Source organism: Myotis lucifugus, unplaced genomic scaffold (genome assembly GCF_000147115.1).
Source record: "Myotis lucifugus unplaced genomic scaffold, Myoluc2.0 scaffold_105, whole genome shotgun sequence".
NCBI lineage: Eukaryota > Metazoa > Chordata > Mammalia > Chiroptera > Vespertilionidae > Myotis > Myotis lucifugus.
Genome location: NW_005871153.1, coordinates 3,423,810 through 3,439,718, shown reverse-complemented (window position 1 = coordinate 3,439,718; position 15,909 = coordinate 3,423,810). Strand labels below are relative to the sequence as shown.

The 15,909-nt window shown below is 56.6% G+C and overlaps 1 protein-coding gene across 1 annotated transcript in view; it reads right to left on the bottom strand.

Moving 5' to 3' along the window:
* Positions 1–15,909, bottom strand: part of ADCY5 (adenylate cyclase 5) — a 154,213-nt gene that overhangs the window by 41,840 nt on the left and 96,464 nt on the right. Inside the window, 5 exon segments of the mRNA XM_023757302.1 lie at positions 457–598; positions 1,482–1,640; positions 3,641–3,768; positions 4,533–4,644; positions 15,675–15,796. Of these exon segments, the coding sequence (XP_023613070.1) occupies positions 457–598; positions 1,482–1,640; positions 3,641–3,768; positions 4,533–4,644; positions 15,675–15,796 (663 nt within the window).

Below are 15,909 nucleotides of genomic sequence, written 5' to 3'. Positions count from 1 at the left end.
CAAAGGTTTCACAATTTTCCAGGAGGAGAGGGGCTCCCCGCTCCCCCCGGGGGGGGGGGGGGGGGGAGGGGGAGAACAAAAAGTCCTCCTTTGTCCCAAGCAAATAAGTGGAAGAAAGTGAGATGAACATATGGGAGACACCAGATCCTCCTTGCGGGCTTTCATTTTCCAGCTCATGACCTTTCCGAAGGATTGGGGGCTAAACTTGATCTGAGCCTGTGCAATTTTTGCAAACAGAAGCAAATTGAAAACATTCCCCTCTTTCGCGGGGCTCCTGTAACTCTGATGTCCCTTCCAGGGACGCAGGAGCCATGGTTGTGTAAGGAATTCATGACTTGGCTCAAGGAGAGAAGGCAGAAGCAGGCCAAGGAGAGTCCCTCCCCAGAGAATGGAGCCCCTGAGCCTCCCCGCCCCAGCCCCACCCCCGCCCGCAGCCTTCAGCCCTGGCCCCCGGACCCGCTTCTGGGTGCAGCGCAGGATGAGGAAGGTCTCGATGCTGTGCTCCTTGAGGTAGGCGTTGCGCTCGCCCCCACAGCCTGGCTCCACCTCGTAGTCCCCGTTCAGGTAGTTGAGTGTGGCCTTGGTGATGTGGATGCGTCTACAGGTGCAGATGGAGGCGGGAGAGGAGGGAGAACACATGAATTCAGAGCTCTAGCTGCCAAGCAGAACCCAGATGTACCGACTCAATCCCGATTCAAAGTGCGGCTCAGAAGCCAGCCCCAGCTTGATCCCCACTTGACATCCTGTTTCCCTCCAATGTCATCGAATGGCTCAGGGAGGGTCCGTCCCAGCTCACGACCCCTTGGCCACACAACCTCACATCTATGGTACATTGTTATAACAACACAACACGTTTTTACCCTGCCAGGAACACAGCCTGCAGTCTCAACTTTGCAAACCTGGCCAGGAGCCAGCAGGGGCTCCTACTGACTACCGACTGCGTCCAAACCCGCATCTGGCATGACTGCCCTTCTTAACACCGGCTTTTCCCATTGGTCCCTAAAAAGCCATCTGCTCTACTTCCATTCCTTGGACGTAATATATTTTCCTGTCCCGTGTCTGTCCTCGCTCCACCCCTCAGCCTGACACTCTCCCTACCCCACCTTCCTTATCTGTCCAAATCCTGCTCTTCGTCCCGGCCAGCTCATCCCACCTCCTTTCTGCCCTGGATACCCCAGAATTTATCTGTGGGTCCTCCCTCCTCCAGAGCTCTGCCCTACCTCCCACATCTCACCAGCCACCGCGTTCTGTGTAAACAGTTTCTGGGTGGAGGCTCGGGAAGCTGACCTGACGCTCCCTACACTTGCCCTGGTGCCGTGTAAGTAAATTGTCAGGTTGAGTAGTTTCTGCTTAAACTCTGCCACCCCCAGGGTTTCAAGTGACTCCATCCTGCCCACTCCAGCCCCACCCCTCACGACCGTGGCCCTGAGTGAGCCTGGGGGGGAGGCTAAGTCGGGGCCCTGCCCACAGCCCTCACTCACCCAGCCTTGCCTCCAGCCTCCATGTGGTTGGCCAGCGTGACGTCGTTAGACCAGACGTCGAACTGCCACTTCCTGAGACCAAGGACACCGCAGTGTACTCGCCCGCTGTGAATTCCCACGCGCATGTTCACGTTCACCCCTGTCACCTCCCGGACCAACCTGGGGATGGAGCAGGGGTGAGGCTGGGAGAGGGTCACGGGCCGGCACACAGAGTGGGGGTGAGGCTGGAAGGCAGGAGGTCAGGGGATGTGTCAGAAGGTGCAGGGGTCAAAAGTCATTTTCTCTGGGCCAGCCCAAACCCAGTCTGAGACCCTCCAACCTGCAGGGCGGGGCTGGGCGCTGGAGCTCAGGTGCTGCGAACTGTGAGGTGCTGCTTCCTGACTTGGCCACAAGGTGGCGTGACACCTCACACTAAAACCCAGGCCCCCCTGCTTCCCCCGACTAAGGCACCTGGAGCCATTGCTATCCTCAGTCCATGACATTGTGTTTCGAAAATGCAAACGAACATTAGTGCCAACTTGAGCCAGACGGGGAAGTTACAGCCAATACATACCCCATTCATATAATGCTCTTGGCTTTATCCACATCGCTGGACAAGAGAGGAAAGGCGGGTAACTGAGGACATGTGTCTGCTCAGGAAAGAAGGGGAGCCTAGGCAGGGGTAAGGACTAGGTGTCCCCGATGGGCTAGAAGACAGCTCCAGTCCCTGCTACCAAGGGGGTCCCCAGTAGACAGGTGGCCATCCAGGGAGTAGGTCAGAGATTGCATCCTCTGTGGGGAAGGGAGTAGGACAGAAGCTATCCATCTCCAGGTCTGTGTCTGGGCCCACAGACAGGAATTCTGGGGTCAAGTACACAGGATGTACTTTTGAGGGACCTGGACCTTCCCAGACACCCTGGGGATGAGCCCACTCAGCCAGCTGTGGGCCAGCAGTCTGACTCGGCGGGCTGACCACAAGGGCTCCAGCCCACCCCACCAGGGAAGATTTATGTCATCCATCACTTCTCTTGTCCTGGGACCAAGTCTGCAAATAGTTTACTGGAGCCATTCCTTCCATCTGGCCTCTGCCCACTTGCTTAGGTTGGTGCTATCTCATTCTACCTTTCTGGCTTACCTCCAGGGCCACCTCCTCCATGCAGCCTCTCTAGGTCTTTTCAGTGTAATCAATGGCTGCCTCCTTCACACCTCCCACCACTGTGCACCTCTCTTACCTGGGGGCACACCTGGGCCCAGGGCATGGAGCCCCAGCCTCTCTCCCTCAACGGACTCCACGCTTCCGGGTGAGGGACCCCCGGTGAGCCCAGGCCCACGGGGCACTCAGCAAGCACTGCCGAATGGGACCGAGCCAAACTTACCGGACCCAGCCACTTCCTGGCCAATGACTCCGACATCTGACCTTGCCCCCTGTGGCTTTCCCTCTGCCCCTGCCCAGGCTATGTCTAAAGTTCAAAGTTACTGAACCTGGATGCAATCTCTGACCTGCTCCCTGGGTGGCATGTAAGCTTGGCTTGTTCAGGATTTCTAATGACCAGGGGCTCCTTCTATGGCCAACAATGACCAAAAATTGGCCCAAACCCTTTCTGCCATATTCCCAGGATGGATGGATTTTCTTAAATGGGAATACCTGTGTTTGACCCTCCCTGCCTAGGAATATTACCCTGGGGAGCTATTCACCCGTGAGCCCAGCCTTTCTCATCTGGTAGAAAAGGGGGGGTGGGGTCCTACGCCCGCCTGAGTGATGGTGAGGACACGAGGGACCACTGTAGGGCAAGGCCCCCACACGGCACGGCTGCCGGCTTGTCCTCCGCTCCTGCAGAGGGGACCCAGCCCCTCAAAGCCCTCCCTTCCTGCAGGACACGCTCCCTCCGGGAAAAGCCTCCCCGGCTGCTGTGGGTGAAGGGAGCCCAGGCGGAGGCTCAACACCTGCAGGTGCAAACCAACCCTCCCGCCAAGCCGGGTGGTCCTCGGGAGACGGCTTGCCCACTGTTTCTGGACTCCATTAGTCCAACCAGGTGGCCAGTCAGTTATGTCGGCCGTGGGCCAGTCCGTCTACAGACAGGCGGTCTCCCGGGAGATGGACAGACCCCTGAAGAGAGACAGCGCCCTGAGACGGACAGATTCCCTGCAGATGGGCAGTCCTCCTGGAGACAGGCACTTACGAGATGGCCTCGATCATGTCCATGCCCATCTCCACGCAGCAGTGGGCGTGGTCAGCCCTCGCTTCAGGCAGCCCCGAGACGCAGTAATAACAATCCCCCAGGATCTTAATACGTAAACAGTGATTCTCCTGGAAAGCAAATTAGTTTTTAAAATTAAAAATAGCAGGAAAGTGAAGTGGGAGGGAAAGAAACGGGAAGCAAACAGATTCACTCCATGCCTGGAATAACTTGCCTTTTAGGGCAGTGAGCACAGACCCAGTCCCCATGAGCGCCCCGTCCTGGGACAGGGACAGGCTTATCAAAAGCCCCGGGGACAGAGGACAGGCTGAGCAGCCCTTGGCGAAGCATTCCAGCCTCCCCAAGCTCGGGAACTCACTTTCAAGGGTCCCCCCCTCCCTGGGTGTCACTTCTACTTTGTCCCAAGGTGGAAGAGTCCTCTCTCTGGAAGCTCCTGGCGGGTGGGGGTGCGGGGGGAGGGACAGGCTGTCTGCAGGCCAGCTGGTATCCAGACTCATTCTCCCATCACTTGTCAACCTCACCAGGAAAGTGGCTCTATGGCACCTCATTTGTCCCATCAAACAAATTCTTCGAGAATCGGGGCAGTGTTACCCGCAGGCCTCAAACCCCTCCCACTGACGGAGGGCTCACTCACAGCATCTCCCACTGAGTGTGTGGCCGGGGCTGATGCAGGGCGTGAGCACACCACCACCTGCGCCAGTCACCAGTTCCCAACAGCAGGCTCTGCCAGGCAGGGCACACCCTGGCCCCGTGCCCACCCCTGGGGTTCATCGGGTCCTGCCCACGGCACCCTCCCTCAGGCAGCCCAGATCAGGCCCTCCCGCTGGCCCTGGAGGAGGCACTCGGTGCGGCGGGCGCGGGCAGGGTGACTCACCGCAGCCAGCTTGTCGAAGCGGGCGAAGAGCTCGTTGAGGGTCATGACCAGCTCCTGGGCAGTGCACTGGGACGCCAGGCTGGTGAAGCCCTCGATGTCAGCGAACAGGATGCTGGGGAGACAGGCGGAGGAGGACCCCAGTGAGGGAGGACGGGCAGGGGGACGCGGCCAGGGCCACCCTAGGCCTCAGGCCAGCACGAGTCCTGGGGGCTCCGCGTGGCTGCTGGGGAGAGAGCCACGGAGGCCCAGCCTGGGGGCCCGAGCATGCGGTCGCTCCCTGCTGCTCAGGAAGCAGCTGCAGTCCTCTCTGGGTTCTAGCTGCTACCCGGGAGGAAAAGAGGCCCTGAAGGGTGTGTCAGCCGGAGTTTACCACAGACCCAGGCCCCCATCCTCATCACCTCTTGGGCCTGCCCCTGCTGGACCCAGAGCCACCCCTCAAGGTGGCTGGGCCTGGGGATGGGGCTCAGGACCAAATGGTGGCCTCACGAGGCCTCACTTCATACACATGGGACTCCAGCCCCGGGCTCTCCGTCCCAAAGAAACCCTCTAAAGCAGCGGTTCTCAACCTGTGGGTCGCGACCCCTTTGGCGGTCGAACGACCCTTTCACAGGGGTCGCCTAAGACCATCCTGCATATCAGATATTTACATTATGATTCATAACAGTAGCAACATTACAGTTATGAAGTAGCAACAAAAATAATTTTATGGTTGGGTCACAACATGAGGAACTGTATTTAAAGGGCCAGAAGGTTGAGAACCACTGCTAAAGGGACGAACTAGAGGAGGCCAGGGGGAGATAAAGGGGGACACAGCCAGGAGGCGTCTCTGGAAGCCCCAGCTCGTCCCCACCAGCTCCTCTGGCCTCACCTACCCCCGCCCCCACCTCGCCCTGGGTGCCCACCAAATGCACCAGCCGGTCCCTACGCGGCACACTGCGGAGCTTCTATGTTTCTGAGGCTCGTGTTTCCAAGACTGAAACACCTTCCTTTGTCTCATAACAGATGACCAGAGGTGAGGACCCAGCGCCAGATGTATAAGGGCCCCTAGAATTTTTTTTCTTGAAATGGACACACAGATGCAGTGACTCTCACGTGATGAGCTACTCCCAGGCCGGCATGGGCTCGCTGTGTCCGTCTCACGGAAGAAGCCGGAGACAGCGGGACGGCAGGCTCCCCCAGGCCTGTGCTGCTTCCGCACACCCCAGCCCCGGAGGCTCCAGAACTGAGCCCCGCTCTAAAGGAAGAATGTAGGACTAAACATACGTTGTCACTTTATTCTGAAAACGTGTGGGTGCCTTAAGCATGTCTTTATTCCGCCGTCTGACATCTGGGGCCTTGCTCACCCTGGGGAGCCTTCCCTCTGGCAGCCAGTTCCCCGAGTCAGCACCTCCCCTCGGGGTCGGCCCCGCCCCAGTCAGGCTCTCACACCCCGGCCACCAGCCCCAGCCTGAACCGCCAGGGACAGGTGCAGACACGGGGCAGTCCTAAGCCCACTTACCCCGCCTCACCTGTTCCTTCCCACAGTGAAGGCTTTTGCCCACATTTCCCCCACATTCTGCCTCCTGCCCGACCCCGGTGCTTCCCTGCCTGGCCCCCAGCACATGGTGTGCCCTCAGCCCTCGGGAACTGTAACAAACTATCTTCGATGGAAATCGTCTCCCAGGCTCACCACACCTGGATACAAATGAAACCTACATTTAAAAACAGTTGGAAGGGGGGGGGGGGGACTATGTAATACTTTCAACAATAATTATTTAAAACAAAACAAAAACAGTTGGACGCTGTTCTAAGCACTTTACATGAACTCATCTGAGCTTCTTTTTCAGGCGAAAAAACGGAGGCCCAGAGAGGTTGAGTCACCTACCCAAGGCCACACAGGCAACCTGGCTCCACAGTCCAGGAGTTGGACCAATAAACAGTACGCCGTCTGATGGCCTACAGTCGTCTTAAGGGAATAAAGACATCTGTCAGTGGCCTGGCATTATGTACGGGGCAGAGGGAGGCGAGGGGCACATGGGCTGTTTTGGGTGGGCACGCACTCAGCGGCTGCTTCACAGCTCCCGAGGGGCAGTGGACACAGGGAGTGCCCCCTGGGGCTGCAGCCAGGCTGTCACCTCCCAGGGCAAGCACGGGAGGGCAGACCCAGGTGCCGAGCCCAGTGTTGTTTCCTGGCATCCAGGGTCCTCTAGCCACTCAGATCCCAGCCTGGATCAGCAAAGACAACTGCAGGAGGAAAGCCAAAGAGAGTGGGGAAATGGGGGGACATGACGAGAGACGAGACAAGTGAGGGGAAAGAAAAAGTAGGGAGCAGGAGGAGCAGAGGGGAGACACTGTCTCTTCAGGCCACAGGACTCTGGACGTCAGACAGCTGCTCGGGGAGCGGGCAGCCACGTGCAGAGTGCTCGGAGATGAAAGGGAGTCGGGATCAGCACCACGCTTTGATGCCCGGTGTCTGACATGCAGACAGGCGCAGCGCCGGCCCAGGGAGTCTCCGGGCTTGCGGCACGCTGGTGGGAAAGGAGCGAGTGAGGGAAGCTAAGGGCTCCGGGTCCTGCTCTGGCTTCCTAACCAAGTGCAGACCCCATCCTGGCCCACCTGCCTCTTCCCGAGCTCCGTCTCTCAGGCAGCGGCCCCACTCCACCCAGGAGGCGGGAAAAGGTCTCTCCTCGCGTGTGAAAAGCACCCTCACATCGCTGTTCTGGACATTCTTCTTTGACTCAGGAAAGCAAAGCAAGTCGGGGTCAAAATTGGCTGCTTCAGAGTCAAGGAGCACGGTCAGCTGACCTCACGATTTCGAATGCACAGCCAGTGATGCCAGGCCCAGCGGCTGTTCCCCTCTGGGTCCAAGGCTGGTGAGACCCATAATAGGAAGGAAAAACGTCCCTGGACTTGGCAGAGGCAAGGTAAGAAGAAAGAAAGAGAAGGAATCGCCTGGGAAGCATGAGGCAGATGTGTGGGAACCAGGGGCACCTACCCAAACGCACCTAAGTCACTCAAGGCAGACAGGGGTCTGTCTGCCAGGCATGGACACGGCCAGGCCTGGGCCACCCTCCTTCCCCACACGTGCCCTCGCTAGGCCACAGGGAGCACTCACCCTGCTAGACCCGTGGTCCTTAGGCCTGGGGCCTGTCAGAACCACCTGGGAGCTTTCATAAGGAGAGGTCTTAGAGCTCCCCCACCCCCCCACCTCCGCCGCCAAGATGCTAACTTGCTTGGCCTGGGGTGGGGTTCTGCTACTGATTGTTTTTGTTCTGCTTTATTTTAAGCTTCCCTGTTGATTCTAAGAGGCAGCCAGGGTTGAGAAGCCTGTGCTAGTTCAAATGTCACCCTCCCAAGGCGGCTTCCACCACCCTATTTAACTCTACAGCCCCTCCCACATGTCTCTCTCCCTTCCCTGCTCAGCTTTCCCCCTTGTGCTTTTCACCATTTAACATACTCTTTATGTTACTGTGGTGGTTACTTATCATTACGCTCCTGTCTGTCTCTTCTACTAGGAAGTGAACTCCTTAAGGGAGGGAGTTTGGTCGATTCCATGAACTGCTATATCACAGCCCCACACCACGTCTGGCACAGAGTAAATGCTCAATAAAATGTGCAATGGACTGACCGAATAAATGAGGAGAGGTCATGTCTACCTGCCTTCTGCTCTATCTGTCCCCACCCCCACCACCCATATACATCTAGCACTATACCCAGCACACAGTAGGTAACAAAGTACTACAAACTTGGGGTTGGGGGAGCTTAAAACAACAGAAATATATCCTCTCACAGTTCTGGGCCATGCTCCCTCGGGGATTCTGGGTACAAGCCTTCCTTCCGCTGTCTGGTGGTTGCTGTCAACCCCTGGCCCACAGCTGCTCCACGCTCATCCCTGCCTGCGTCCTCACGTGGAATCCTTCCTGTATATCTGTCTCACAGGGCAGGCTCCTCTTCAGATCAGGACACCAGTCGTTTTGGATGAAGCGCCCACCCTCCTCCAGCCGGACCCCTCTTAACCTGATTTCATCTACAAAGGTTCTACTTCCAAATAAGGTCACACTCACAGATACCAGGGAACTCAACATACCTTTTAGAGGGACAAAATTCAGCCGGTAAGTGTCTACTATATACTGGCTCAATAGAAGAAAACAGTTTCAAAGCAACAAAGCGGCAGAACCAGCAGCTCTAGTAGCCCTTCCTTCTTCTCCCCGGGCCTCTGAGAGCCCCAAGCATGCCATCTGATACACGCACCTGCAGAGCCCGGGGCCCGGCGCCCACAGGTGCTCCAGGAGATACCGGACACAGGGGTGTGTGTGGGCCTCCTGGAATCTACTCTTCCAAGGCCCCTCCGGGACCTTCAGCAGCTGCTGAGGAATCGGGGAGGGCAGGCTGCTACAGCTCCTGCTGTCGGGAGGTAGGACAGAGCAAGCAGCCAGCCGGGCGGAGGGGGCTCAAATCAGGGCTTCTACCCGACATGGCAGCGTCGACAAGGCCTCAGAGACCCCAGCCCCAAGCCCTGCAGCCTCTCCCACACGTTTGTGGAAACACTGCCACCTCCACATCCCCCCGCCCCCCTCGGAGTCACCCTCCCCTGCCATGGGGGCGGGGGGGTCTGCTCGGTGACTGTCGCTTTGGGAGGCTCCTGCTGGACGAGGGTTAGCCAAGGCAGACTGTTCACTGGGCAGCGTCTCTGCCCTGCTCCTTGGTCATTCTGAAGGCCGTTTTACAAGCAGCCCGGGGCCAGACGTGCGGTAAGGTGCTAATTCATCGATTAGCTCCCACTTGAGAGCTCATGTTGGCAATGTGAGCAGAAGCCGAGCAGGCCCACTCTGCTGTGCGCGCCTCTCTAATTGCCTGCCATCCGTCACTCGTGGCCCCTGCATTCCACTCCAGAGGCAGGAGCGGGCAGGCGCCCGGCCCAATGACCACAATGGGCCCTTCAGCCATCTGTCACTGCCTCAGCCCAGCTTCACCACGTGCGTTCTCGGTGAGGCACATTTCCTCACTGATGCTCCCTCTGGCTGCCAACGGGCCCTGTGACGAGATGACGCTGTCACATCCGGCAGCATCTGAACACCCAGGAGCTGAGTTCGCCTAGCGGTCTGGGCAGCCGACATCGCGGGGACCTGCCCCTCTGACCTCCTGCATTCCTCGGCATTGCTCAGGGGGGGTACTCAAGAAATGCCAAGAGGCCTGGCTGGTGTGGCTCAGTGGTTGAGCATCGACCTATGAACCAGGAGGTCGCGGTTCTAGTCTCAGTCAGGGCACTTGCCCGGGTTGTGGGTTCGATCCCCAGTGATGATTCTCTCTCATCATTGATGTTTCCATCTCTCCTTCTCCCTTCCTCTCTGAAATCAATATATATATATATATATATTGCAAGATGAAGGACTTTCTGGAGATGGGTGGTGGTGATGGCTGCACAACAATGTGAATGTAAAAGTGGTTAAAATTGTAAATGTTAAGTTATGTGTATTTTACCACAAGTAAAATAATTAATTGATTAATTAATTAGAAAAGACCCAACCCCGGTGGCTTCCCCAACGGGGCCAGCCAGGTGGTCTGGCTGCTGTTCCCACGGCACCAGCGTGGCCTACCCCACTGTGAGGGCTGGATGCTCCCTCAGGGGTGAGCACGGTGTCTCCCATCTACTCCTAGTCCTGCCTGGCACACAGTAGCAGCTCAGCAAATGTCCGTGGAATGAATGAGATAATAACATAAAGACCACTCCTGTCCATCACTGGGGGTGTGGAATTCAGAATACTTAATATCAGGCTGGAGACAGGAGTGCCCGGAGTGTATGGACCACTCCTCACATGGTCGGCTGGCCAAGGACATCTTCCCTCTCTGCCCACAGGGTGCACACTCCACTCATGGGTATCTGAGCACCGCGGACACTGTCGGGAGGTCATTATAATTCAGAACACAAGGTAGCTGGGCCAGACGCCAGCGCGACCTGGGGATGGCAGCCAAGTCCTTGAAGGAGACGGGAGAGGAGATAATAACCTTACAAGGGGGGGTGGGGGGAGGGTTGCAAGAGACTGGGGAGAGAGGGGGAGGAGAAGGTGGTATAGGGGTGGGTGTTACCTCATTTTCACATCTGGGCCAATAGCCCCTCTGCTAGGTCCCTGGCTCCAGCCCCCCATGGCTCCTGGGTCCCTGAGAATGAGCCTCTGGTTCAAGCCAGTGAGGCCAGATGCCCACACTCCATCCCAGGTCCACACAGAGGAGCCAGGGAGGAATGAGTTTGTTCAGCAGGACCAGCGCCCCCTGGAGGAGGAGCTGCTCCTGAACAATCTCTGGCTGTCCCACCACCTATGACCTTTAAAACCTTAGGGGTCGTATGAGGACAGGCCAATCAGGTGCGGGGCCATCCTCATTTAGTAGAGACCCCATGGAAGGGGGAACCCTTCAGTACCCCCTCAGCCTTCCCAACCCCTGACATCTTTGGGCACTGGCTTACCTGACCTTGATGTTGCCTGAGAGCCTGCCCCACGTCCACAGGGCAGACAGGCTGCAGCCACCTCCTGGGAAAGGGGCCAGAGAGGGGCTTTACACACTAGACCTCCTGTCCCTCCCAGCACCCCTGCAAGGAGCCCCAGGGCCCCAGCTAACGGATTCTGCCCCTTTGTGACTTTTATCACAGTGTAACAGGATAACTGAGCAGTGCGCTGTGTAACTTCTACACCCTTGGAGAATGGAGTCCTACCCACACCTCATGTGACACATTCCCGATTTACTAGCTAATCTGCTGTTGAGCACGTGTCTTTCCGAACAGAAGGTGAGCTTCCCAGTGTCAGACACAGTGTCCCCTGCACCCCTTGTCCTGAGCTAAGTGTCTGTGAGGGCGCCCAAGGGAGGCAGAGGCAAAATATCCGCTGACCAAGGAGTGCGTGGCCACCAATGCTCCCATATTACAGGTGAGGAAATGGAGGCTCAGATGAGGTAACTTGCCCGAGTTCCCAGTGCTACGGAGGAGGGTAGAGAGGGGAGGGACCCAGTCTGCTCAGCACAGACACGCATCTTGCTCCACAGCAGGGACCTCTTGGTAAGGGTGCCCTGGTGTCACCTGGGCTCTGGCTGTGCCTGTACATTTATTGTGACCCATGGGGACACGCCCCCTCCTCATGGGTTGCTTCTCTGGCTGGCCTGTTCCTCCGACCCCAATGTCCCTCCTCCAAGGCAGAGCACTGGGAGCCCCAGCCCAGAGCAACCTTTGCGGGCATGTGCCGGAGGCTCTCGTTCCAGGAATGGGGACAGCACAGCCCACCTCTGACCCTGGCACTGCCGGCCCCAGGAGGAGCAGATATCTGGGGGAAAGATGGGGATAGGCAAGAGGGATCTCAAACCCCAGGTCTAACGATCTCAAACCCCAGGTCTAACGTCCCAGCTGATCTGTCCAGCGGGGAAGGGGTGGTGGTGGTTGAAATGTCTCCATCTGTCCTCACACATCGGACAGGAGAGGATCTGTGGGGCTACTGGTGTTGCCTGGCCTCCGGCTGCCTCAGCCCTTAGCCAGTGGTGGCGGCTCAGCATCAAAGGTCCAACAAGCTGCTGGCAGTCCCAGGACAGCTGTTCTTCCAGGGTGGGGGGGAGGAGGCAAGGGTTTGGGGCCACAAAGAGTGGTGGCGCCTGTCTGTCACCCCTCCCTGCCCAAACTCCCTCCCATTAGTCTCTTCCCCGTCCACAGATCCAGTCCCAGTCTGTCACACCACAGAGTTGATTTATTTTTCTCGTGGCCTTGCTCTCGGTGGGGTTAGAGAACAGCATGTCATCACCCTCTCTAAATATTACTGTTCCGCAGAGATTTGACAAATGTGACTCATCACCCTTCCACTCGCCAGCTAGAGAATCCCCAGGCCTTTCTTTGTTGATAGGAGGGTGATAACGATCATCATAATAACAGCAAAACAATGGCTGCTCCCAATTACTGACCATGCTCTGTCAGATCCTGTGCTAAGCACTCTCTGAGTATTATTTCATTGACTCTTCACAACCCTATGATTAGGTACTCTTCCTAGCCTATTATGCAGATGAAGAAACAGGGTTCAGAGTGGCTCAATGCCTACAGCTAGGCCTGGTCACACAGCCAGGAAACGCTGGGATCACACGCAGAGCTGCCCAAGCCCAGGCCTAATCACTGCGATGTCACCCTCCACCGACTGCTCAACCCCTACCCTAGCCAGAATCCAACCCAAAAAGAGACTGGAGCAAGCAATGAGCTGCACCCAGCGCTGCTAATGGAAGAGGGACCGGCTCAGCAGGACATTTGCATATGATTGCTTGCGGCTGCCTCTGATGTGCACCTCCAGCCTGGCCACTTCAGTCAGAATCACGTCTGTCCCCGTGAAAATGATGGCATCTTGGTTTCTCTCTCCTTTCATCTCTTTCCTGATTGCTGCCATCAGTCCTAAGCACGTCTGAGAACAGAAATGCCTGCACTGTGGCTGGGGTCTGATTCTCGCCATGCAGCTGCTCGAGACACTCTGTGATCAGGGCACTGGTCTCTTTTATCAGCTCAAGGTCACAGCCTCTCTGCGGGGGGGGGAGGGGGAATGTCACCCCAGGGTGGGCCACTCCTTGTGGTGGTGGAGTCAGGCTCTGAACAAACCTCCTTGCTGGAGGGCCCAAAAGCCAGCAATTGTGAGGTGGATGGGAGGATGGGGGGTGCGGGGGGAGGGCAAGGGACTGGGCAGAGGCAGAGGGGGCAGATGTGCCAGATGTGTTAGCCAAGCCAGGCCATGAGCCTTTGCCTTGGATGATGGACTGTTTCTGAGCCAGTTCCCTTTGTGTGTGTGTGTGTGTGTGTGTGTGTGTGTGTGTATTATTGATTTCAAAAAGGAAGAGAGAGGGAGAGATAGAAACATCAATGATGAGAGAGAATCATTAATTGGCAACCTCCTGCACACCCCCTACTGGGGATCGAGCTGCAACCCAGGCATGTGCCCTTGACCGGAATCAAACCCGGGACCCTTCAGTCCGCAGGCCGACACTCTATCCACTGAGCCAAACCAGCTAGGGCTCCACTTGATATGTTAATGAAATCTGTTGAAAGCTCCGCTGTGCTAAGAGCAATCAAGGGAAGCACCTTTCGTCCATGCTCTGCCTGGAACAACGCCAGGGTCAGTGAGGGGATTTGAAGGTGGGACCAAAGAGAAAATTCTGGAAGGGGGAGCTCAGGGCTTCAAATGTGTTGGGAATGCTTGGCAGGTTGCCCCTTCCCACCTGAGCCATGGGATTTGTTCTAAAAGGGAAGGCTGTTTCTTACATGTCACAAGTGGAGTCCTCCAGGCTTTAGGGGCTGCCCTCAGACAGGAAAGGTCCCCGGTGGGTCCTCAGTCCTGCACACACTACACACACACAGGGGCACGCACATGCACACCATACGCATATGTGCACACGCACACACACATGCACACCATACACATAGGCACACACACAGATGCACACCATACACACACATGCACACGACACACACATGCACGCACTCACAGGCACACACAGAGATGCATGCACATGTATACCACACACATATATGCACATACACATGCACACCTCACACAGGCACACACACACATGCATGCTGGAAGCCAAACCTCTCTTCTCTGCATCTCCTCTTGGCCTGGGAGCTCCCCACGATTTTCCCCCACACAATCTCATATGAACTCCTCTCTCCTAGGCATCTGAAAACACCTGTCCAGGAATCAGGCTGTGTAAAAACTCGTATCAAAAGCTTTCTGAGACCAATTCTCCCACTTATCCAGCTATGAGATCTTAGACAAGTTCATCTCTGTGTCTGTTTCCTTACTTGTAAAATGGAGATAATAATAGTACCAACCCCTTATATTTATTGTGGGGACTAAGTGAATATACGAAAGCACTTAGAATAATGCATGGGCTACAGAAATCTCTCTACAATATTAACTACTGGTATCGATTATTCCACCGCGGGAGGATAGAGGCGGGCGTGAGGAGGAGAAAAGGAAACCAACAGTCAGAGCTGCCTACCAAGGCCGGGCCCCACTTCCCTCTCTGAGCTCGGTCAGCTGAGCCCCCAGCCGGAGGACACCTCCTGGGCATGGAGACCCGGCAGGGCAGCCTTCCTCCTGACAGTGGGGTGTGGGTGGGCTTCAGGGGAGTCGGGATACCCCCAAACTGGGAGCAAAAGTGTTGTGCAGGTACATTTTTCTCCCAAAAGCTTCAAGTCTGTTGGAGAGATGGACAGAGGACATGCAGACAGACATGACAGTCAGATACTGGGAACGCGGCGAGTCTGCCTGCTCGGCAGGAAAACACAGGTCCTTGCCTCACCGGGGATGCACGTGTGAATGTGTGTGACTCAGGTGATTCCATTTAACCCCTTTATTGACAATGCAGCCCACGCCGACAAAGGGCTCTCTACACCAACCTGAGAGACTCATGGGTCCTGGGAAAACCTGCCCAGGGAGAAAGCAACTCTCCAGGCAGAGAGCTCCTTTCCTGGGCAGAGGGGAGGATTATCGGCCATGCTGGACGGAGGCCACGGTAGCGCATCAGGTCCCTGTGGAAGTCGTAAGCAGATTTTGCACTCTATTAATCTGCATCTGTTTGCACATCACTGCTGTCAGCAGCATCTGTCCAGGGAAGAGCAACCCAGCAATGGAAGGAGCATGGGCTTTGGGTTGGGCTGGCCTGTGGCTTCATCACTCCTGGCTGAGTGACCTTGGGCAAGGGTCTTCATCATTCTGAGCTCAGTCTTTAAACCAGGGAAGCTGACAAGGGTCCCACCTTGCAGGATTGTCAGGAGGATTAGCAATGAGGTAGACAGCGCTGGTACCGTGCCTGGCACACATTGGCTTAGAAGCTATGGAAGCTGCCGGATGGTGATGAAGATTGAGATGATGGTGGAGACATCTGTACTCTCTCTCCCTTGTTAGGCTAGCAGTTTCCCCAGCAGCTGGTGGTATCGCTTTCTCCCTTCTTCTTCCTATCTCCTCTCTCTGCCGCCTCACCCCCCACCCCAAAAATCATTCACCTTAACAGATCTAGAGGGGGGACCACACATTCCAAAGCCACCAGACCACCCTGGTGGGCTGTGCCCCCTTGAGGGAAGAGTGGGAACACCCATCGCCTCCGTTAGGGCTCTGTCTTCCCACCTGCCCTTGCCCCCAGCCTCACTCCTACCTCACGTTGTCATGCTTCTGGATGTAAATCTTATGGAACATCATATCCTCCTGCTTGGCGTTGATGTCTGCTTTCATCTCCATGGCAACATGACGGGGAAGGACAGAGAGCAGGAGCCGCTCCTGGGGAGGGAAGCAGATGCTTTTGTCTCAGCTCCTTCCACCTGCCTGGCAGCCAGTCCCCTCTCCTCTCCAGGTGGGCTCCTCCACACCTGTGCCCCCACCTGCAGGAAAAC